We start from the raw sequence: 26,086 nt of genomic DNA on the forward strand, positions 1-26,086 counted from the left end.
AGCTTGTTGCGCACTGGTTTTTTTCGTGAAACTTGTTGCATATTGATATTTTCTCTTCGTGAAACTTGTACATTGTTTTTTCTCTTTGTGAAATTGATTTTGTCATGGAACTTGTAGCGTGCGCCCTGATTTTGTTTGTGAAACTAATTGCTTGTTGGCTTTTCTCTTCACGGAACTTGTATACCGATTTTTCTCATCGTGAAACCGATTTAGTTCGTGGAACTTATTGCGTGTGTATTTTTGTTTGTGAAACTTGTTGCATGTTGACTTTTCTCTTCGTGAAACTTGTACACTGATTTTTCTCCGTGAAATTGATTTTATTCATAGAACTTGTTGCGTGCTGATATCTGATCGTGAAACTTGCTGCATACCGATTTTTTTTATTCGTGAAACTCGGTATATGTTGATTTCTCACTTTGTAAAACTTGTACATTGTTTTTTCTCTTCGTGAAACTGATTTCATTCATGAAACTTCTTGCAAGCTGATTTTTGTTCATGGGACTTCTTGTATGCTGATTTTTCTCCTGGAACTTGTTGCGCGCAGATTTTTGTTCATGAAACTTGCTGCATGTTAATTTTTTTTCGTGAAGCATGTTGAATGTTGATTTTTTCTCTTCGTGAAACTTGTAAATTTATTTTCCTCATCGTGAAACTGGTTCTTTTCATAGAACTTGTTGCATGCTGATTTTTGTCCGTTGAGCTTGTCGCGTGCTCATTTTTGTTCGTGAAACTTGTACATTATTTTTTCTCCTCGTGAAACTGATTTTGTTCATGGAACTTCCTGCGTTGATTTTTTCTCTGCGTCAAACTTGTACATTGGTTTTTCTCTTCGTAAAACTTTTAAATTGATTTTTATCTCGTGAAACTGATTTTGATCGTAGAACTCGCTGCATGCTGAATTTTGTTCGTGGGACTTTTGCGTGCTGATTTTTGTTCATTAAACTTGTTACATGTTGATTTTCTCTCTGTGAAATTTATACAAAGATTTTTTTCCTCGTGGAACTGATTTTGTTCATGTAACTTCTTGCGTGCTGACTTTTGTTCTTGAGCCCACATGTCTCGTGTCATATTTTCCTATATGTTGAGCAAACTTAGATTTTCTCTAAGAGAACATCTCTAAACATTCTCAAAGAATGAATATTTTCCTATGTTTTGAACAAGTTTAAATTATTCTCTAAAAAACATGTCTAAGAATTCTCTATGAAGGACCCTCCAAAATGCTAGGATCATATCACTAAGAAGTTAAGAATCGCTTTGTCGTGGTTTATAATACCCTTCTAAAGCATTACTTGGCAAGTAGGTGCACTTCAAATTTAACCAAACTATAGTAATCGATTTTCCCCTTACCACCTCAGTTATTGCAGTCATAGGAAACCCGTAATAACTAGCTTAATCATGCTAGTAAGCACGACATGGGAATTTTCCATGTGTGGAATTGGTTGTTTCTAAGAATCTATTTCCTGAATATTAATATTAGAAATAGATTGCAGGTCCAACTGTCTAGGGTGGAGCTCCATTTGATGGAAATGGCCCTTTCGAGTCCTAAAGGGGACACAGATCATTAGAATGTAAGGGTTCCCTGAAAAAAAACCACCTTGAAAGAAAAAATGCCAAATAAAAAAATCTCTTAAAATATTATGTAACACCAATGTGTGTGCCATCAGTACGTAAGACCCACGTATGTCCTCCTCAGCTACAAGGGGGGATCTCCCATGGGGGCCTGAGGAAATAAGGCACACGTGAATGCATCATCCTTAGCATAAGTTAATATTCCCCTATTGCGTACTAATTAAAGAAATCATGAAGAAAAACGCATTGAAGAAAGATTTCATAGAAAACAACTTGGATGTCTTGAAACATCTTGAAATCGTGCCTTGAAGAAAAGTGTCTTAGAAAACGTCTTGGGATGTCTTGAAGTCTTGAAGAAAAATGTTTTAAAAAATGTCTTGGGCTGTCTTGAAACGTCTTGAAGAGAAACTTTTTGGGATATCTTGAAACGTTTTGAAGAAAAATGTGTTAAAAGAAATTCCCCCTTTGACTAGTGGACTCTAACAAATCCTATTACGTAACACCCAATACCTATTACGTAAAAACTAAATTAACCCCCCCCCCCCTATTACGTAACATGCACCTGCGTCTCTTAGATAACATTCTTTATAACGTAACATGCCAACTCTGTTATGTAGGTATACTAAACACATGCGCTATAGCATTGCACCAGACCCAGGTGTGCGTAACAAGATATTGAAGGGGCTAGTGGTTCAATTGTACACCCCCTATGGCTGTACCTAAAACTGGAACGCCGTTATTACTGAGGATTTGTAGGGTCAGCCGCAGCAGGGCCCAGGGACTAGCTGTGGGCCCCTAGCAACCAGCACGTGTTATTGATTATTGATTTATTGCACAAACCCGGCTGTTACTTAATACAATAGGTTGGCTGTTATATAATTGATTTCTTATGCAAATGATTTCTTCTCAGAAGTTACTGTTCATCTCGAAAGTTAGACTGATGGTTCCCCACGCTTGGATCCGGGTTTTTCTGACCCAAAGGAAGACAAGAATAACCCAGTCCATTACCCGCTATGAGAACAACAACTACTTGCATAACGCTGTTGAAAATCAATAGGTGTCTATTGACATAAGAGGTGTCAATAGGTGTCTACCCTTACATTAGAGTTAGTCATATTTTAAAATGAAAATAGTAATAATAGTCAGCTCCACCCCCCTCGTACAATCAAAGATTAAATGTAAATATAACACATTTTACATAACTATTTTACTGAAAATGTAAGCGTCATTCTATGAAAAAATACATTTTTATTGTGAAGCCTCTTGCCCGACTTAATCGTGATTAGAGCGTTTTTATTTACCAATTGTTAAAAAGCAATCCTTATTTATTAGTGTGACGCTGGCTGTTCGCTGGAAAGTAACCCTAAACCTAACAACATGGTACTATTGAGGCTTAAATAGTTGACGGATAATAATAAACACAAGGTTAAACACATCTGCCAGAATAGACCTCAAATATCGAAAAGCGCTTTTGAAATAGCAGACAGAGTAAAAGCGTATATTTTGTAAGAAAGTAAGTCTATTTCATTACCAATGGAGCTATAAAACAGCGTGGGGAAAGGGGTTTAAGCTGTTAATTTTATATAGAGATTATACCAGCTCTAATTTGTGTAATATCACCCCATCTTTAGAGTGAGAGGTCGCTATCTTTAATACGCAGAGAATCTTACCTGCAAATAAGCTCGGGCCAAAATCTTTTTTTAAAATTGTGGTGCACTGTTCATCTCGAAAGTTAGACTGATGTCTCCTCACGCTTGGATCCGGGTTTTTCTGACCCAAAGGAAAACAAGAACTAACCAGTCCCTTACCCGCTATGCGAACAACAGTCACTTGCATAACGTTTTTGAAAATCAATAGGTGTCTAGACTAAATAACGGGACCTCTTTGTTCTTGTAGGAAATCAATACACAACGATTCGCCTTTTTCTGTTCCCAACAATGAAAATAAAATTCATAATAGAGGCTTGTGTACTACCAAAAGCCGATGTTATCAAGTAAACATTGGACCATGATCAAATATTACAACCGGGGGTTCCCCACTTGACTGGCAGGCCCTGAGGGATTTTTCCTAAGTAACGGGACCCCTTTGTTCTTATTGGGTGGTCTTTGTCTGTTGCCAGCAAATAAATAAAATTAAAAACAAAGGCTTGTGTACCATCAAAAAACCTAAACTATCAAGTAAACATTGGACTATGATCAATTTTCACAGTCGGGGGTTCCCCAGTTGACTGGCGGACCTTGAAGGTTTTTTTCTACACCCTTAGGTGTTTAAACAGTTGCATAGGTAGCAATCAAAGACATGTTGAAGAAAAAACTTGCATAAGTAAAAAATTATGTAACAACCAACTCTCTATAGCATTACATAACATCCAGGTGTGCGCAATACATCAATAACACCTAATGGCTGCTATAGAGTCAGAACTGGTTGCTAGGGTGCGCTACGGCTGGCCCTGGAACCCATCCACTACTTTTCATGCGCTCTTTCTGTAATTATCTGTTGTAGTTCCCATAGTTTTGTCACAAGTATTATATTTTCATCAATTTTGGTATATTTTATTATGATTAACATAACTTCACTCCTTGGATGTGGTCGCTATAATACATATGTACAGTAGAAATATTTCTCTTCAAGGGTTTTATTTTTGTTTAATCCTTTATTTACCATGTTTATGTTTATCTTATTCATTCGTGCTATTACTTTGATGACTTTTTCTCCTCTGTTTTGTCGACTAGATTTTGAAATACCTTATACGGGTTTAGCCATTGATCAAAATCATTCATTCGTTGCCCCCACTTCTAGAAAAAAATTACACCCTTGGTCTCCGTACAAAAAATTTCTGCGGATTCCTATGTACACTAAAACAGCCTGAACTTAACACAAATTACAGAAACAAACAACATAAACTTTTTTGCAAGAAAAAAAACCCAAGAGTCCATTCGTAGCTATAAAACTACTACTACCAACTCATCGTAGCACCTAGCCGCAGGCCCTCACCTCCAATCCATTCAAAAGTTCAATATTTAACCCCGCCCACGAAGTTCCAATTTTCTTTAATTTTTCTTTATGATCTCTTCACACCCAATTCGGGGACGACCTGCTTTTCGTTTAGCCACATAGGAGGCCGAAAGCACTCTTTGGCAATGTGTCATCCTTCATCTGTAAAGCGTGCCATAGCCATTCCAAGATTTCTCCAGTACAGCCCTAGAAAGTGGGCTCGAACCACGTTTCTCATGAAAGTAACAATTAACATTCTCAGTTACAAACATTCATCAAAACATGAAACCTTGAGTTGAAACCTTTACAGTATGATGTGAGAGCAATTTGAATGACCACACACAACAGATCAGCACACAATGAACACACATTGGCACACTTTGTTGCAATTAACACACATGCAACAATAAAATCGTTTTAGACCAACAACTGAAAACCGTCACATCACCAATTTGATGCCTTCTCTCAAACAAGATAAACTCGTGAAACGTCTATCAGCTCGATAACACAGTGGTACTTGCCTGTTAAATGAAACATACTGAAGAATCACGCTGTCTAAGATCGAACAATAATCGATTTGCCTCGTCGGAGAATGGTATGATTTTCAGTGAGAAAACTATGATTTAGCTATGCTTTAATCATATATTTAACATACAGAGGTGGTTAGGGGTTAGTTATTTAATATAATGCGTTGTGCGCGGCCAGCTTTCCATAATTTTTTGTCGTAGTTTCCATAATTTTGTTTCTAAAGTATTATATTATCATTGTGATTTGGCATATTTCATTAGAATTAACCTAATTTGACTTCTTGGGTGTGTTTTGTTTAACAGACAAATACTAACACGGCTAAAGTCTTCCACGGTGACAAAAGAAAAAATGAAAAAAAAGGCCGTAAACTAAAATGTTAAATATCGTAACATCAATAGTGCATTCGAGCATTCCAGGATAACTTATCCGACAAACCAATTACTCGTCTTTAGTACTTCACGAGACGTAAGTGACATCAGAGGCTAGTTTGGGTTGGATTACTACCTGAAATGGTCTGGATTAGTTGTCGGAGAAGTTACACCTACTAATCCTGGGAAATTCAGGATTACTGAGGACCAGTGATGTCATATATAAACAAAAAATATTAATATTTTTAAAGATGAAAAAAATTATTGTGAAATTACATTCATAGAACAAATAGACAGTAATTGTGAAAGGGTTTCGAGATAAGCTATGTTTGCCGTAGGCCTATACGATTAATCGCCCAGTTGCCAATTGTGCTTCAGTTGACAAGTTGCCAAATAAATATTTGTTGCTATTTTTTATGGATTGCATTCGGGGAGTTAATATTAAACGGATACGTCGGATAAGGGATGCTCGAACGCACTCCAATAGTCAACTGCTGCAGGAAGTACATTATCAATTTACCACCATAAGTGATTAATTTTATTACAATTACGATCACCGTCAATTACACGATTATATATAGACATTTCAAAAAAAAAAAACAAAAAAAAAAAACAGACAGACCAAAGAGAAACAGAAGAACTCTTTTAAAAAAAATCGTGTGACTAAAAAAAAATGTAGCTCTTTTTTACTGGCTTAAAAATCAAGACACCAGAACCAATTAGGTAGAATTTTATTTATTTATTATTATTATTATTATTTTTTTTTTACTGGCTCAAATTTACACAGAGACACACACAAAAACCAATGGGGATTGGGAAAGGTTTTTCTTTCTTTTTGGCTTCCCCTTCAGTCATTCGCAAAGGAATAAAGTATTACACATAGGGAAGGGCGTTGTCAACGTACACAAATGAAACTGGAGTGGACCTTTCACCATTGAATTATAGGAAAGTAATCTCTTTTAAAGAAGAAAATAATTGGGCAAAGTACATTATTAATAATTAAACAATTCGTGGTAACGAACTGAAAGTAAGGAACGCGGGAGGAGAGGACTTCCTGTCATGGTTCGAAAAAGGTCAATAGAAAACAAGTTTTTCGACTGAACATAAGGAGCAACATTAAAGCTTAAAACGAGAATATATAAAACTAAGAGATAACCTCATATATGAGGTGTTCTACCCCATCATGAATCCTCACTCTTTACGCTAAAGTTTGACTTTGTGTCACAATTCCTTAAGAAAGCATGCTCTAACGCAAGTCCTGTTGAATTTGAGTGAGAAGTAATGTAAAGAATTTTATGACTTTACCGTCAAGAACGAGGACTGAGGAAGCGGCGGTCCCCTCATATGTGAAATAATTTCTGTTCGTTTTAAAGTTTAATGTTGCTAATTACTTTCAGTCGAAAGAACTTTCTTGTAATTAATCACAACAAGAAATGAATTTGACTAATATGCAAAAAAATTACAGTTCAGCTTTCGACGCAAAAACTGACAAGGAGGGGGGGTTACCAGAAAAATACTACTTGAGGAGAAAACTGTCTCATCGGTTATACTTTTATACTAGTAAACACACAAATGAATTATTACCATGGAATTATAGGAAGGTAATCTCTTTGAAAGAAGAAGACGGGCAAAGTAAATTACTAGTAACCATATTAAGAAATAAATTGTTATTACACTCACGAAAATCATTATCTATATCGTCAGACATTCACATTCCCGACATAGAATTATAATAATAATAATAATAATAAAAAATCAAGTAACTCCACAAGAATGACCCACAATCAAATAGAGACAGACAATCTACTAAAAATCTAAAACATGAATAAGACTGGACATAATATATTTCTGTTTCAATTAGCAAAATGACCTTCGACTCCTGGCATAAAAGTTATCGAGAAAACCACTTAGTTTTTGTTATCTGATCCGTTCAGCCATAACAAAAACACTCATATTCTTGTTCAGCTTCTCTTGTTTATGATTTACTCCCAAAAAATATTTTGTAATTTGAGATAGTATAGGCGGATATTATGCATTGCTTGAAATACGTCAGCAATTTCGATAATAAGGACAGCACATTAAAAACAGTTTACAAAAGGTTAATAACCATGGTTGCCAACTGGGCACATTTTAGGTCAAAAGGACATATTCCCATTTGCAGGGTTACCATGACATACAAGGGCAAAAAGGGAAACATTTTGTAAATTTATGACAAAACGTCATAATCAATCAGTTCGTGGTAACGAACTGTAGTAAGGAGCGACCCGGCTCAATAGTAACCAAAACTCTAAAAAATGGAATTTTGATACCAATAGCTACATCAAAAGAATTGCATTTTAATGCTGATTTTAAATATATAAGTTTCATCAAGTTTAGTTTTACCCATCAAAAGTTACGAGCCTGAGAATATTTTGCCTTATTTTAGAAAATAGGGGAAAACACCCCCTAAAAGTCATAGGATCTTAACGAAAATCGTATTATCACATTCAGTGTATCAGAAAACACTATTGTAGAAGTTTGAAGCTCCTATCTACAAAAATATGGAATTTCGTATTTTTTACCAGAAGGCAGATCACGGATGCGTGTTTATTTGTTTGTTTTTTTTTCCAGGGGTGATCGTATCGACCCAGTGGTCCTAGAATGTTGCGAGAGGGCTCATTCTAACGGAAATGAAAATTTCTAGTGCCCTTTTTAAGTGACCAAAAAATTGGAGGGCACCTAGGCCCCCTCCCACGCTAATTATTTTCCCAAAGTCAACGGATCAAAATTCTGAGATAGCCATTTTATTCAGCGTAGTCGAAAAACCTTATAACTATGTCTTTGGGGACTACTTACTAACCCACAGTCCCCGTGGGAGGGGCTACAAGTTACAAACTTTGACCAATGCTTACATATAGCAATGTTTATTGGGAAGTGTCGAGACGTTTTCAGGGGTTTTTTTGGCAGGGGGAGGGGTTGAGAAGAGGGGAATATGTTGGGGGAACTTTCCATCGAGGAAAATGTCATGGGGGAGGAAAATTTACCTTGAAGGGAGCGCAGGATTTTCTAGCATTATTTAAAAAAAAACAATGAAAAAATAAATATGAAAAAGTTCTTTCAACTGGAAGTAAGGAGCAGCATTAAAACTTAAAACGAACAGAAATTGTTACGGTTATGAGGGGCTCACCTCCTCCTAATACTTCGCTCTTTACGCTAAAGTATTTTTAGTAATTTCAACTATTTATTCTACGACTTTTATGATTCAGGGGTAATTCTGAATAAATTGGGACAAAATTTAAGCTTTAGTGTAAACAGCGAGGAACTGACGAGGGGGTGAATCCCCTCATGTATGTAATAAAAACATGAGAATACAAAAGTTCGTTATGTAAGCTAATTTATAAGTTACGCATATCTTTTTCTAATAAAAACATTCGTAAAAAATTAAAAGTTCTAGTTGCCTTTCTAAGTAACAAAAAAATCGGAGGTCAACTAGGCTTCCTCCCCCACTCCTTTTTTTCTCAAAATCAATCGATCAAAACTATGAGAAAGCCATTTAGCAAAAAAAAAAAAAAAAAAAATGCAAATTTCGTTTTAACTATTCCTCTGCGGAGAGCCAAAATCAAAACATGCATTGATTCAAAAACGTAAAATCAAATAAAAAAGTTTTTTAACTGAAAGCAGGGAGCGACATTAAAACTTAAAACGAACAGAAATTACTTCGTATATGAAAAGGGCTGCTTCCTCATCAACGTCCTGCTCTTTACGTTAAAGTTTTTTTAATGTTTTAAAAAGTAGAGTTGAGAGAAAGAGTCAAACTCTTTTATGGCTATATTCCAAGTGACGCTGACCAAGTGTGGTATACCAAGTGAGATATAATGCGTAAGTACCATATAATATTCTGCCCTGAATATTTATTCTGGTCCATGGTGCTCCTGTAAATATAGCTTAAAATCCATTTTTCTACAGTCTTAACCCCCCCCCTATAAAAATCCTGTAATCCTCACCTAATATTTTGGACATGTTCACCTTGGCTTAAAGCAACTTACAGAAGTTTTCTTTCAGAGGAGGGGGTCAGAGAAGGAGGGTAAGGTTCCATAAAGGACGCGAAACTGATCAGAAGTTAAAATATTTCCAGACTCCGGGAAAAGTCTTCGAACGCTTAGTTCCACCCACCTCAGACAAGTCTAACGTTCAAGCACCAGAAACAGGCTTGCGAGTTTTACTCCTTTTCGGGAAGTTACACTTAAAGGAAAATACAAGAGAAAGTTAATTTCCCTGGCATTTAAAAAGTTGCAGCAGCTAAAAGCTATTTAATGTAGGTTTTAAGGAAATTTTTTACGCTAAAACAATTTACTACCGAACATTCTTCATGAATGATTACTGCCTGATGAGGCAGCACACAGTTTCACTCCCAATGTTTTTAATTCCGCTGGTGACGTCGCTGTATCACCTAAAAGTTGAAACGGGGCAGAATACCAAAAACCAATAATGAGGAAACTGTAAACCCCAAGGAAAATTGTCTTTAAAAACGCGGATGTTGAAACAATCGGGTCAAATTACTCTTTGGAGCTATAAGCACCATGTATAAGATCTTCTCGACTTCTTAAAGACTTAGCCTACGCGTAAGACCTAATGTCTTAAAAGTCATACAATTTGCGATATGGGCATATACAGCGGTGGATACCTCCACGATTCTAGATAGATTTTTCCGGTAAGTGAAACTTCCCAAGACACATCAAAAAGTGTTAAATATCTGCGTAACTTTATGACATTACCATAAAGAGTGGGGATTGAGGAAGAAGCCCCCCTTCATATACGGAATAATTTCTGTTCCTTCCGTTTTAATGTTGCTACTTACTAGTAATTTTTATTTATTTAAGGAACTTTACGAAACTTTGGAATGAAAGCCCGGCAGTAAGGCCATTTGTAGTACTACAGTAAGGCCATCTTGGATTTCCAAACTGATCATAACAGCTACATCAACTTAAAATTTTGACATCACAAGTTTTCCCATTAGTTTGACATTTAATTAACTGCGTAACTGTCAGTTATTGCTACGTATTGGAAGTTGTATAAGTAGGAAGAATGAGAAAAACTGCGTAAGCAGAAACACGCGGGACCTACGTGTTTCCAGCTACGCAGTTGTTCTCAATCTTGTTCAACCAATTCTCAATCTTATTCTAGAATTACATAAAAAAAACTAGTTTTTTTAACTGAAAGTAAGGAGCGACATTAAAACTTAAAACGAACAGAAATTACTCCGTATATGAAATAGATTGTTCCCTCCGCAATCCCTCGCTCTTTACGCTAAAGCTTTTAATTGTTTTAAAAAGCAGAATTGTGGCAAAGAGTCAAACTTTAGCGTAAAGAGCGAGGGATTGCGGAGGGAACAATCTATTTCATATACAGAGTAATTTCTGTTCGTTTTAAGTTTTAATGTCGCTCCTTACTTTCAGTTAAAAAAACTAGTTTTTTTTATGTAATTTCTGAACGTTTTTGAATTAATGTATGTTTGATTTTGACTCACCACACGTAAACTATTCAAATGAAATTTGCATATTAATTCCTTTTTTGGCTAAATGGCTTTCTCTTAGTTTTGATCATACGATTTTGAGAAATATGGGATGGGGAAGGAGGCCTAGTTGCCATGCAATTTTTCCGTTACATAAAAAGGCAACTATTAATTTTAATTTTAACAAATTTTTTTATTAGCAAAAAATATACGTAACTTTAGAATTAACTTACGTAACAAACTTTTATATTCTTTAATTATTATTATGTATATGAGGAGGTTTGTACCCTCGTTAATACCTCGTTCTTTACACTAAATCGTAAGTTTTGTCCCAATTCTTTAAGAATGACCCCTGAATCAGAAAGGCCGTAGAATAAATAGTTGAAATTACTAAAAATACTTTAGCATAAAGAGCGAGGTAATTATCTCCTCCTAAATACCTCGCTCTTTATGCTAAAGTATTTTTAGAACCCCTCATATGCGTAATAATCTCTGTTCGTTTTAAGTTTCAATGCTACTTCTTCCTTTCATTTGAAAAAACGTTTTCATGTTTATTTTTCATTGTTTTCTTATTGTAATGCTAGAGAATCCTGCGCCCTTTTCATTGAATTTTTCTTCCCCCATGACAGATTCCTCCAAGGAAAGATCCTCCAACATAGCCCCCTCTCCTCAGCCCCACCCCCAAACAAAATAAAATCCCCCTGAAAACGTCTGTACACTTCCCAATAACCATTACTATATGTAAACACTGGTCAAAGTTTGTAACTTGCAGCCCCTCCCCCAGGGATTGTTGGGGAGTAAGTCATCCCCAAAGACATAGTTATTATGGTTTTCAACTATGCTGAACAAAATGGCTATCTCAAAATTTTGATCCGTTGACATTGGGAAAAAAATGAGCGTGGGAGGGGGCCTAGATGCCCTCCAATTTTTTTGGTCACTTAAAAAGGGCACTAGAACTTTTCATTTCCGTTAGAATGAGCCCTCTTGCGACATTCTAGGACCACTTGGTCGATACGATGACCCCTGGGGAAAAGAAAAAAAAAAAAAAAAAAAAAAAAAAACAAACAAATAAACACGAACCCGTGATTTGTCTTCTGGCAAAAAATACAAAATTCCACATTTTTGTAGATAGGAGCTTGAAACTTCTACAGTAGGGTTCTCTGATACGCTGAATCTGATGGTGTCATTTTCGCTAAGATCCTACGACTTGTAGGGGGTGTTTCCCCCTATTTTCCTAAATAGGGCAAATTTTCTCAGGCTCGTAACTTTTGATGGGTAAGACTAAACTTGATGAAACTTATATATTTAAAATCAGCATTAAAATGCGATTCTTTTGATGTAGCTATTGATATCAAAATTCAATTTTTTAGAGTTTTGGTTACTATTGAGCCGGGTCGCTCCTTACTACAGTTCGTTACCACGAACTGTTTGATCCACCAATCACCTACGTGTGAGTGATTAGTGGATTCTCAATTTGGCTGTCGTTTTCAGGAAGAATCATAAATCGTTGTGAAATTGAGCTATAAAATACCTAGAAAATATCAACCGACATTTCCCCTTTTCTTTTAAAGCTTAGCATCAAGTCCCACTGGATTTTTGAGGCTTAGTAAATTTTCAATTCTTGTTTTGTTTTTGAATTCAGATAGGATTGGATTCAATTGAGATTGGAGTTCTGCTTTTGTGAAAAAAAAAAATCATGCCTTATATCTAGCTTCAAGACCGTACCATAGGGGGGAAGGGGTGGCTTCAACGGACGAACCCCTCTTAAAAAAAGAAAAGTATGTAGTTTGTGTACTTTTCCATAAAAAAAAAAAAAACAACTATAAAACAATGCGTCGAGTCCTGTATGCAGTCCCAGAAAAGGGTTGCCATCTCTAGTGATTCATACCTATTTCTAGTGATCTTTAAAGTGGCCAATTACTGAATTTGCACCAGATTATAGAAAATAAAATCTCTAAATCAACCAGAATATCACTAACATCTTGTGAAATTTTTCTCACTAAGTGGCAATCCTGGACAAAACTCTAAATCTTTTCTTAAGCTCAAAGTTTGTAAAACCTCTGCAACTTTTTGTATGCTACTTTTCCTGTATTTTTGATGTTTCGAAGAAGGACGATTTTGCTATATAAGACAGTTGAGATTCCATTTATTTATCTGTCAAAACATATTTCTGAATTTTCCTTTTTCTTCTTTATAGATTAGAAATACTTTTGAAACGTCAGACAAGCGAAATAGGGAAATTTTCCTACTTCATAGCAAGTTCAAATCATTCTCTAAGAAAGGATATAAGTAGCATCATCATTCTGGCTTAGTGAATAGATAGATCGGGAACTAACAAATCCAACTATATAAGTATCTAATCCTTTCACGGCAAGCTACAGCTATAGACTTGTCGAAAAAATTGCGTTTTCCAAGGTTACATAGATCTTTTTTTTAAATTTTCTCAAAAAAACAACTGCTAATCATCGCAAGAACCAAATAAGACACACAAGAAATCCGATCGACTTATCGAACTTATTCCGTTAACTAAGATAGACTATAATAACGAATCTGACTAAGTCTCGTTAACACCTGGATTACTGAAGCCGTTTTCCGGGATTGACTCTGGCTTCAGTTAAATATGATAAAGTTGCAGTCTACAGTTCACCTGAACTTTATATATACATATCACACATTATATATGCATATAATATATTTGATTAGCTGCTTCACTTTCCAATAATAACAAACTCAGTGAAGGAAAACCCACTTATTTGTTGGAACAAATTTAGAAAACACAAAGAAAGCATATGAACATATTTTCTAGAGGCCTACAAAGCCTCTTTAGAGGCAATCCTCTACGACAGTAAATCCATCAGACCGTTCGTGGTAATGAACGGTACGCAAAGAATAACCCTGGGAAATCGAAACCAAAAATTAAAGAACGAAATTTTCATTAAATTAACGAAATTTAAAAAATATACTTTCTATACTAATTTTGGATGTGCAGAATTAATTAATTTTGACTTAACCTCGTCAGAAGTTACTGGAGTAAGACCAGTTCTTATATTTTTAAAGGGTAGACACAATACCAAACAAGAGCTAAGAGCTCCTATGGCACTTGTGATGAGCCATGAAGAGCTAAGAGCCAAGAGATCATATGGTATGAGCTCTAACAAAATTCTATGAATCAACAGATTGATTTATAAGGAAAATTAAATAAAAAAAACAAGTTTTTTCAACTGAAAGTAAGGAGTGACATCAAAACTTAAAACGCACAGAAATTACTTCGTATATGAAAGAGGCTGCTTCCTCATCAACGCCCCGCTCTTTACGCTAAAGTTTGACTCTTTCTCTCAATTCTTCTTTCTAAAACAGTAAAAAGCTTTAGCGTAAAGAGCGGGGCGTTGATGAGGAAGCAGCCTCTTTCATATACGAAGTAATTTCTGTGCGTTTTAAGTTTTGATGTCACTCCTTACTTTCAGTTGAAAAAACTTGTTTTTTTTATTTAATTTCTGAACGTTTTTGAATCAATGCATGTTTTGATTTTGGCTCTCCGCAGAGGAATGATCAAAACGAAATTTGCATATTTTTTTTTTGGCTCAATAGCTTTCTCATAATTTTGATCGAATGATTTTGAGAAAAAAAGAGCGGGGGACGAAGCCTAGTTGCCCCCCGATTTTTTGGTTAATTAAAAAGGCAACTAGAACTTTTAATTTTTTACGAATCTTTTTATTGGTAAAAGATTTACGTAACTTATAAATTAGCTTACGTAAAGAACTTTTGTATTCTCATGTTTTTATTACATACATGAGGGGATTCGCCCCATCGTCAGTACCTCGCTCTTTACACTAAAGCTTAAATTTTATCCCAATTCATTAAGAATGACCCCCTGAATCACAAAAGCCGTAGAATAAGTAGTTGAAATTACCGAAAATACTTTAGCGTAAAGAGCGAGGTATTAGAAGGAGGTGAGCCCCTCATATGGGTAATAATTTCTGTTTGTTTTCAGTTTTATTGCTGTTCCTTACTTCCAGCTGAAAAAGCTTTTTCACTTTTATTTTTTAATTGTTTTTTTTTTTAATAATGCTAGTAAATCCTGCTCTCCCTTCATGGAAATTTTCTTCTCCCATTACAAATTCTCGAAGGAAAGTTCCCCCAGCATATCCCCCTCTTCTCAACCCCTCCCCCAAACCAAAAAAATCCTCCTGAAAACGCCTGTATACTTCCCAATAACCATTACTATATGTAAGCACAGGTCAAAGTTTGTAACTTGTTGCCCCTCCCACGGGGACTGTGGGGGAGTAAGTCGTCCCCAAAGACATAGTTATAAGGTTTTTCGACTACGCTGAATAAAATGGCTATCTCAGAATTTTGATCCGTTGACTTTGGGAAAATAAGTAGCGTGGGAGGGGGCCTAGGTGCCCTCCAATTTTTTTGGTCACTTAAAAAGGGCACTAGAACTTTTCATTTCCGTTAGAATGAGCCCTCTTGCAACATTCTAGGACAACTGGGTCGATACGATCACCCCTGGGAAAAAAAAAAAACAAAACAAAAAAACAAAAAAACAAAAAAACAAATAAACACGCATCCGTGATCTGCCTTCTGGCAAAAAATGCAAAATTCCACATTTTTGTAGATAGGAGCTCGAAACTTCTACAGTAGGGTTATCTGATACGCTGAATCTGATGGTGTGATTTTCGTTAAGATTCTATGACTTTTAGGGGGCGTTTCCCCCTATTTTCTAAAATAACGCAAATTTTCTCAGGCTCGTAACTTTTGATGGGTAAGACTAAACTTGATGAAACTTATATATTTAAAACCAGCATTAAAATGCGATTCTTTTGATGTAGCTATTGGTATCAAAATTCCATTTTTTAGAGTTTTGGTTACTATTGAGCCGGGTCGCTCCTTACTACAGTTCGTTACCACGAACTGTTTGATAAGAGGCTTAATAACGGTCAGGATTTAAAATAAGAGCTCTGAGTCACGATGTTTACCAATTTTCATCGTCCTAGCACGTCCAGAAGCACCAAACTCGCCAAATCACTGAGCCCCTCCCCCCAACTCCCCCAACGAGAGCGAATCCAGTACGGTTCCGTCAATCACGTATCAAGGACATTTGCTTATTCTATCCACCAAGCTTCATCCCGATTCCTCCACTCAGTGTTTTCCAAGATTTCCCCCTCCAACTCCCCCTAATGTCAAAAGATCTAGTCGGGATTTGAAATAAGAGCTCTGAGACATGAATTCCTTCTAAATGTAAAATTTCATTAAGATCCGATCACCTATTCGTAAGATAAAAATACCCCAATTTTCACGTTTTCCAAGAATTCCGGATTCCCCCTCCAATCCCCCCAATGTCACAGGATCTGGTAAGAATTTAAAATTAGAGCCATGAAACACAAGATTCTTCTAAATATCAAATTTCATTAAGATCTGGTCACCCTTACGTAAGTTACAAATACATCAATTTTCAAAATTACCCCCCCCCCCCACCTCCACCAAAGAGAGCAGATCCGGTCCGGTTATAGGTTTTTATTCTTCCCATCCAGTTTCATCCTGATCTCACCGCTTTAAGTATTTTCAAAGATTTCCGGTACCCCCCAACTGCCCCCCCAAGTACGCTGGATAAGGTTGAGATTTAAAATAAAAGATCTGAGTAACGGATTTTCACGTTTTCCAAGAATTCCGGTTTCCCCCTCCAAGTCCCCCCAATGTCACAGGATCTTGTCGGAATTTAAAATAAGAGCTTTAAAGCACAAAATCCTTCTAAATATCAAATTTCATTAAGATCTGATCACCCGTTCGTAAGTTACAAATATCTCATTTTTTCGAATTACCCCCCCCCCTCCCAATACCACCAAAGAGAGCGGATCCGGTTCGATTATGTCAGTTACGTATCATAGACTTTTTTTTATTATTCCCACCCAGTTTCATCCTGATCTCTCCACTTTAAGTATTTTCTAAGATTTCCACCCCCCCAATTACGCTGGATCCGGTTGAGATTTAAAATAAGAGATCTGAGTTATGATTTCCCTCTAAATATAAAGTTTCATGACGATCCGATTACTCCTTCGTAATTTAAAAATCATTTTTTCTAATTTTTCAGGATTACCCCCCCCCCCAATAGAGCGGACCCGTTCCAATTATGTTAATCACGTATATAAGACTTCTGCTTATTTTTCCCACCAATTTTCATCCCGATCCCTCCAATCTAAGCGTTTTCCATCATTTTAGGTTCCTCCACCCCAAGATCCACCCAATGTCACCAGATCCGGTCGCGACTTAAAATAAAGAGCTTTGAGACACGATATCCTTCTAAATATCAAATTTCATTGAGATCCGATCACCCGTTCGTAAGTTAAAAATACCTCATTTTTTTTAGTTTTTCAGAATTAACCCCCACCCCCCAACTACCCCAAAGAGAGCAGAACTTGTCCGGTTATGTCAGTCACGTATCTTAGGTTTTTATTCTTCCCATCCAGTTTCATCCTGATCTCACCGCTTTAAGTATTTTCTAAGATTTCCGATTCCCCCAGACTGCCCCCCCCAATTACGCTGGATTTCTAATTTTTCTGAATTAACCCCCCCGCTCCCCCAATAGAGCAGATCCGTTCCAGTTATGTAAATCACGTATCTAAGACTTCTGGTTATTTTTCCTACCTGATCCCTCCCAATCCCTCCAATCTAAGCGTTTTCCATCATTTTAGGTTTCCCCGCCCCAAACTCCCGCCAATGTCACCAGATCAAGTCGGGACTTAAAATAAGAGCTTTGAGACACGATATTCTTCTAAATATCAAATTTCATTGAGATCCTATCACCCGTTCGTAAGTTAAAAATACCTCATTTTTTCTAATTTTTTAGAATTACCCCCCCCCCCCCACTACCCCAAAGAGAGCGTATCCGTTCCGGTTATGTCAATCATGTATCTAGGAATTGTGCTTATTTTTCCCACCAAGTTTCATCCCGATCCCTCGACTCTAAGTGTTTTCCAAGTTTTAGGTTTCCCCTTTCCAACTCTCCCAAAATGCCACCAGATTCGGTCGGGATTTGAAATAAGAGCTCTGAGACACGATATCCTTCTAAATATCAAATTTCATTGAGATCATATCACCCGTTCGTAAGTTAAAAATACCTCATTTTTTTAGTTTTTCAGAATTAACCCCCCCCCCCCACTACCCCAAAGAGAGCAGATCCGGTCCGGTAGACACGTATCTTAGACAGGTTTTTATTCTTCCCATCCAGTTTCATCCTGATCTCACCGCTTTAAGTATTTACTAAGATTTCCAGTCCCCCCCCAACAGCCCTCCCTAATTACGCTGGATTACTAATTTTTCTGAATTAACCTCCCCCCAATAGAGCGAATCCGTTCCAATTATGTAAATCACGTATCTGAGACTTCTGGTTATTTTTCCCACCAAGTTTCATCCCGATCCCTCCAATCTAAGCGTTTTCCATCATTTTAGGTTCCCTACCACCCCAAACTCCCCCCAATGTCACCAGATCCGGTCGGGACTTAAAATAAGAGCTACTTAAAATAATCACCCGTTCGTAAGTTAAATATACATCATTTTTTCTAATTTTTCATAATTAACCCCCCCCCCAACTACTCCAAAGAGAGCGGATCCGTTCCGGTTATGTCAATCATGTATCTAGGACTTGTGCTTATTTTTCCCGTCAAGTTTCATCCCGATCCCTCCACTCTAAGTGTTTTCCAAGTTTTGGGTCTCCCCCTCCCAACTCCCCCCCCCCTCAATGTCACCAGATCTGGTCGGGATTTAAAATAAGAGCTCTAAGACACAATATCCTTCTAAATATCAAATTTCATTGTGATCCGATCACCCGTTCGCAAGTTAAAAATACCTCATTCTCTTTAATTTTTCAGAATTAGCCCCCCCCCCCCAACCACCCCAAAGAGATCGGATCCGTTCCGGTTATGTCAATCATGTATCTAGGACTTATGCTTATTTTTCCCACCAAGTTTCATCCCGATCCCTCCACTCTAAGTGTTTTCCAAGATTTTAGGTTTCCCCCTCCCAATATCACCAGTTCCGGTCGGGATTTAAAATAACAGCTCTGAGACATGATATCCTTCCAACATCAAATTTCATTAAGATTTGATCAACCGTTTGTAAGTTAAAAATACTTCAATGTTTTCCGAATTAACGGGCCCCCACTCCCCCCCCCCCAGATGGTCAAATCGGGAAAACGACTATTTCTAATTTAATCTGGTCCGGTCCCTGATACGCCTGCCAAATTTCATCGTCCTAGCTTACCTGGAAGTGCCTAAAGTGGCAAAACCGGGACCGAAAGACCGACAGAATTTGCGATTGCTGTATGTCACTTGGTTAATACCAAGTGCCATAAAAAGGGTGCAACCTTAATTAAACAATGAAACTCAAAATGGCTAAGACCTTTGGAGCAGAAGTGTCAAGCTCCTCTCCATATAAAACAAAATTTCGTAATTTTCTTGAGATGCATAGTCACGGATGCGTATTTTCTTACTGTTTAACGGGCAGCCTGTCGGAGCAGAAATCGTAATATCGGGAGAGGGATAATTAGAGATGTAATTTAAATTGCTGGTGGCCTTTCTGGATGACAAAAAAAGAATGCTCCTCAGTAAAATATCGCTTTCAGCAATTCTGTCCCACAATAAAAGCCCGAAAAGGGCAGGAAGCTTGTCGCCGAGCTTGAAATTCTCAGAAATAAAGCAACTGTAATTCGAAATCACTAAAGTTATTAACAGGGTATGGCACCATGGCCTGTTAAAGAAACTTGACGGGTATTGTACCCGCAGGACTTTGTTAAAAATGATCGAGAGCTTTCTTTCTGGTCGTTCACTGTGGGTTATTCTTGTCAGGTTCACTTCCTGCAGACATCAATAAAGGCAGGCGTACTGTAGGGCAGTAGCCTGGGACCAACACTCTCATTCTCTACGTAGATGACATGGGAGACAACCCTCTGCATCACATTACCGACGGCATCATGACATACGTAGCTATCTTAAAACACGAATACCCAGGTCTCCCTGCCCCTGCATCCCCTTTAAATCATCTGTTCTTTAAGCTAGTCCTAGGATAACAGGCACTGTTCTTTCTTGCTTAACTCTTTTTCGGACTCGTAAGAGTAAAATAAAGCCTAAATAGAAATTTTCTTTGTCACAATTTTTTTCTTGTTTTCATTGCAATGACATATACAAGAGAACTCTAAACTTTAAAAGACAGATGGACCTTTTGACAGAAAAAAGCTATAGCAACCCAGTAACATAAATAATAACGTCTTAAATAAAAAATATTCTCCAAGTAATATTCCACTTATTGCTTTGAGCTACGGAAACGGGGTAGCCATTCCTCTGGGCACCCTTTATCACGGAGGTGATGAAAAGAAAAGAAGAAAGAGGATTTTTTCAGGGAGGGGGCTATAGAAAGTGGATCTTAAACTAAAATCTTCCAATCTATTATTCTTAAAAGCCATCTCAGCTATAACACCCCAATCCGCATGTTTGTGCAAGTATGCGGAGAATACAAAATTTAATACAATCAATGCATTCACAAATACAGCAGAAATTAGACTATATTTAAAATCAATCGGAAAAAGAACTCACTTTTAGTGAAAGGAGAATCATCACCCAGTTCGCTGTTAATTGGACTGTCAATGTCAGATGTTCGTGAGTCCATACATGAAAATTTGAAAGTTCTTGCAGCTGCTGGAAGACTCCGAGAGCTAAAAAGAAATATTCTGAGCATGACATATGATCAATCGTTGCCACACTGAGAAACTGTACAAAAAACCTTATGGCCATTTAAGTGGTTTGCTCCCACTTTCACGCAATAGTAATTTAAGCAAGATTATAAAAAAGGTCGTGGTAACGAACTGTAAGTAAAGAACAACACAGGTCGATACTAGTCGAAACTCAAATAACGGAATTTTGATGCCAATAAATACATTTAAAAAACCAGCGTACTATGCTGATCTCAAGGAAAAAAGTTTCATTAAGTTTAGTGTTACTTGTCAGTGAGAAACTTTGTCTGATTTTCCAAAAAGTGGGAAGACACCCCTTAAAAGTCAAATTTTCTTAACAACAATAAAAACATCAGATTCAGCGTATCAGAGAACCCTAGTGCAGAGATTTCAAGCTCCTATCAGCAAAAATATGGAATTTTGCGGTTATTTGCCAGAAGCAAGATCACGGATGCATGGTTATTTGTTTGTTTTTTTTTTTTCCAAAAAGTGATCATATCGACCCAGTGGTTCTAAAAATCGGGAGTGGGCTCATTCGAACGGAAATTAAAAGTTCTAATTCCCTGTTTAAGTGACCAAAATATTGGAGGGGAAAAAGGCTTCTCTTTGTTAAGGTCATAAGTTTTGATTTGGCTGGATGCCAAATCAAGTTTGGGCATGTCTAAACTTGAAATAGAATTCGTTTTTTGGGGAGTCTAGATTTTGAATTCATCATATACTGACAAAATTATCATTAGTCTACTGTTATTATTGTGAATTTTGATGATATGTTAAAAAACACTATAGTCACTTTACACAGAACTTTTAACTCCGTTCAAATAAGTCCTCTCCTGATCTTAAACGATGATACGACCACATCTGGGGAAAAAATAAACAGATACACAGCAGCCATGATCTTTCTTCTGGCAAAAAAAAACACATTTCACATTTCTGTACATACAAGCGTGTAACATCTATAGTAGTGTACTCTGACTTGCTGAAATATATGGATAAAATATAAGCTAACCCTAACATCTCGTTAACAAGCAGGAATTGGGAAGAAGTAAATGTATCACGGAATATCTAAAACTCTAAGCTATGAATTAATTTGTTTATTTTTAAATTAATACAAAGCTTCAAATTCTTAGTTGTTTATTTACCTATAAATTAACATGGCCTATAAGTATACTTGAATTCTTTGTGGCCAACTTGATGGCATTGATAACACCCTCTCGGCAAAAAGAAATTCTTCAACACAAAATAGTTTGAAACCAACCTTAATCGGGGACACTATGCTAGCAGATAGTGAACTTTTAGAAGGATACTCTGCTGGCGACGTTCTGCACATCAACTGCTTTCTCACAACCCTTCAAGTCTTTTAGCCCACCTTCTATCAAATTACTTTATAAGCAGTTTACGGTGCCAAAGAACAGAAAATTAACAACACGCTTTTCAACTTTGTGGGTCCTTTTGAGAACAACTAAAATTTTTTTGGCTGCCTGTTTCGAAGGTACCAATAGTAGCCATTCTTTGTCTGTCTGAGCGCAGTTTTTATCAAGCGATTTAACACCCACGATCAAACTTGTTATAAAGCCCTTCGGTTGCCTGGATCAAGCATTCTATATTAAGTGATTTGCCAACTCCTTCTTTATCACAACGACAAAAAAAAAACAGTTCCGAAAAATCTTCATCATTAGAAAAGGGCAAGCTTACGGAAGCTGGGCTGGAAGAGAGCTTACTAAGAGTTAGAGTCAAAAACTTGGGCTTTGTCCGAATACTATTTTGGGGAGGGGTTCTTACTCAATCCAAGCAGTACTTACTCAGCATAAAGGGGCTTGCCCATCAACTGAGAAAAATAAATTGTAGTTCTAAGGCAATAATAGCATGCACAACTGTATTTTCCTCAGGCAGCTTTGTGTCTACAACAAGCTGTTTGTAGTTGCAGCGATAGTAGTTGTTGATTGCCAAACAGTTTGTGGTAACAAACTGTCAGTAAGGAGCAACTCGGTTGAATAGAAATCGAAACTCTTAGCCCATCACTGAGAAAAATAAACTGTAGTTCTAAGGCAATAATAGCATGCACAGCTGTGTTTTCCTCAGGCAGCTTTGTGTCTACAACAAGCTGTTTGTAGTTGCATTGATAGTAGTTGTTGATTGCCAAACAGTTTGTGGTAACAAACTGTCAGTAAGGAGCAACTCGGTTGAATAGAAATCGAAACTCTTAGCCCATCACTGAGAAAAATAAACTGTAGTTCTAAGGCAATAATAGCATGCACAGCTGTGTTTTCCTCAGGCAGCTTTGTGTCTACATCCAGCTGTTTGTAGTTGTAGCGATAGTAGTTGTTCATTGCCAAACAGTTTGTGGTAACAAACTGTCAGTAAGGAGCAACTCGGTTGAATAGAAATCGAAACTCTTAGCCCATCACTGAGAAAAATAAATTGTAGTTCTAAGGCAATAATAGCATGCACAGCTGTGTTTTCCTCAGGCAGCTTTGTGTCTACAACAAGCTGTTTGTAGTTGTAGCGATAGTAGTTGTTGATTGCCAAACAGTTTGTGGTAACAAACTGTCAGTAAGGAGCAACTCGGTTGAATAGAAATCGAAACTCTTAGCCCATCACTGAGAAAAATAAATTGTAGTTCTAAGGCAATAATAGCATGCACAGCTGTGTTTTCCTCAGGCAGCTTTGTGTCTACAACAAGCTGTTTGTAGTTGTAGCGATAGTAGTTGTTGATTGCCAAACAGTTTGTGGTAACAAACTGTCAGTAAGGAGCAACTCGGTTGAATAGAAATCGAAACTCTTAGCCCATCACTGAGAAAAATAAACTGTAGTTCTAAGGCAATAATAGCATGCACAACTGTGTTTTGTGTTTGAGATAGCTATTCAACTCAATTTAATTTATTCATAACCTGTCAAAAATGGCGCAGATCCTCTAAATGACTGAGTACAACATAAGGGAAAAAAGAGAAAAGAGAAGAAAATTTGTACATTGAACGAAAATAAGTAGCTTTTACAATCATAAGAATATAATCATAAGATCCGAAACACAACACAATCATAACACAAAACACATAGGATATAAATCATAGGACTTAACAATTACAATTCAATCCTAATATCATAAGAATAGAGAAGATCAATCGTGATTAAGTTTACAGGCGGAAGATTTAAAATCATTCACTTTTTTATCCATAATTGTAGATGGAAAGATGAGTTTAAATTTTTGGGACAAAAAAGAGTTACTAGTCCAAGGGGCATATGCAAAAAAGAATTTAGCAAATTTAAAATAAATCCGGCAAACAAGTTTATTTCGAAGCAGAAAATAGTTGCTAAATAGGAGACAGAGCAAGAAGATGAGGCAAAGTTAGACTATTGTAAAATTTAGAAAGATGGAAACAACTAAGGTGTGTAACATCAGAGACAAGTGACGCATAAAAAAATCCTTGTCTTTTTTTCAAGATTTTAGAAGGCAAGCTTAATAGTTTCTCTAATTGAATTTCCAAAGGGCATTCCCAGGTAAATAAGACTTTCAGAGAGGGGGATACAAGTTTCGGTAAGTTGGAGGGATTTATCAGAGCATCCTTCGAGGTTGAAACCGACAGCTACAGTTTTATCCATATTAAAACTTAAACCAATCTGCTGAAATTCTAGTTATAACTTCGAGAAAGTGCTCTCACAACCAGAGAAAATGCGATTCAGATTCAGAATATCATCAGCATAAGCAAGTAAAGACACGTCTAAACCCCCTGTATATACAAGTGGACTTATAGAGCTTTGGGCTGGAATGACTGAGTAATTAAAAAGCGCGGGGGAAGTAAGACCTCCTTGTCTAACGTTCTTTAGTACATTGAAAAACTCTGAGCCACACTTCAGTTTGGCACGAAGATGTTTATACTTGTTTCAAAGACACTTTGTAACTGAGAAGTCAACCCCTCTCCTTAGAGATTCTACTAAAATCTGCGCAGAAATTCACGAATCAAATGCTCTGGCTATGTCCAGTGCGCATAGAACAAGAAAATCCTAAGAAACTTCCACATGTACAAGAACTTTAAAAAGGGAAAAAAGAGCATACTCAAAACTAAACCCTTTTTGAAAACTGAACTGATGCGCAGGCACAGATTACTTTTGGGATATATCTCTAAGAATAACAGACTCAAAGGTTTTAAAAGAAGTGCAAGAAACGGTTATAGGCCGATACGATGGACAATCATCGAAATCTTTTTTCTTTTTTTTTAGATATAGGTGAATTCTGGTCAATACAAAGCTGTTGAGGCACAATACCAGAAGAAATATACATTAGAAAAAGTAACGAAACATGCTGCAATTTTAGAAGTGTTTAGCAGGTATTCAATCAACATCGGCAGATTATTTTTTCTTAATTTTTTAGAGTAAACTTAATATCAAACGACGTTAACATAAAGGCAAAGCGCATAGAATTAGCAAGCAAACGGTCAAGCTCTTTTTCATATTTACTTTCCGCAACAAGTTCAGGCGACGAAAACTCAGTTCTATAATAATCAATCCAGCTTCTTTTTTTTAATACTACCGACAGAAGCCCGATCACTGCATTTAAAATTTTCCAACAAAAGTGAAGGATCACTAGTTATCTCATCGATATTTTTCTTTTAGTCAACATTATTTTGTGGTCCTTAAGGGCTCTTGTGGACTTTCTTTTTGTCTTCAAACGCAATTCGTTTACTATAGCGGAGCGCGGTTTATTGGATTCACTCCAGATTCGGAGTAAAAATTTAGATGAAAAGCAAGCTGCAACAAGACTAGGATTTTTAGACCAGTCGGTGACTTCCGTCTTTTTGCGAACACGTCTAGATCGGACAGCACACTTTTCCACGCATCGAAGCGCGTGGTTGATTTCTGCAAGATAATTCGTAAGCTGTATTTCGATCTCACACTCACTACTATAAGACCTGCATTCTGAACCAAGTAGGTAAAAAGGAACTTTAGTTCTGTTGAGGAACGTGTCACACTCGGACATGAATAACAGGCGATCAACGTGACTCCAGTCTTGAACATAAACAACTTTTCCTCTTGCGAGGCTTTGCTTTCGACATTGCACTCAATTGTCACACAAATAGGTAAGTGGTCAGAGTAGTAGCCTTCAAGAAGTACACGGGCTTGTTTAATGGGAAAGGAAGAAACAACATGATCGACGTTCGAAGTTGAAGAGCTAAGACCAACATAGGTATAGGATTTATTTTTGTCAACTAATGAGTCAAATTGGTCAAATCAAACAGTTCGTGGTAACGAACTGTAGTAAGGAGCGACCCGGCTCAATAGTAACCAAAACTCTAAAAAATGGAATTTTGATATCAATAGCTACATCAAAAGAATCGCATTTTAATTCTGATTTTAAATATATAAGTTTCAACAAGTTTAGTCTTACCCATCAAAAGTTACAAGCCTGAGAAAATTTGC

At 36.9% G+C, this 26,086-nt stretch overlaps 1 protein-coding gene across 3 annotated transcripts in view; it reads right to left on the minus strand.

The window, feature by feature from the left end:
- The window catches only part of LOC136036921 (ras-specific guanine nucleotide-releasing factor RalGPS2-like), a 147,499-nt gene that overhangs the window by 102,809 nt on the left and 18,604 nt on the right, over positions 1–26,086 (minus strand). For 2 of the 3 annotated variants that reach the window (XM_065719301.1, XM_065719300.1), the window contains exon 3: positions 20,538–20,656. In XM_065719301.1, coding sequence (XP_065575373.1) covers positions 20,538–20,656 — 119 coding nt within the window. Of the gene's footprint in view, positions 1–7,139; positions 7,275–20,537; positions 20,657–26,086 lie in introns of those variants that run through there. The other variant, XM_065719304.1, reaches the window with a different exon arrangement.

Source organism: Artemia franciscana, chromosome 16, assembly GCF_032884065.1.
Source record: "Artemia franciscana chromosome 16, ASM3288406v1, whole genome shotgun sequence".
Lineage (NCBI taxonomy): Eukaryota > Metazoa > Arthropoda > Branchiopoda > Anostraca > Artemiidae > Artemia > Artemia franciscana.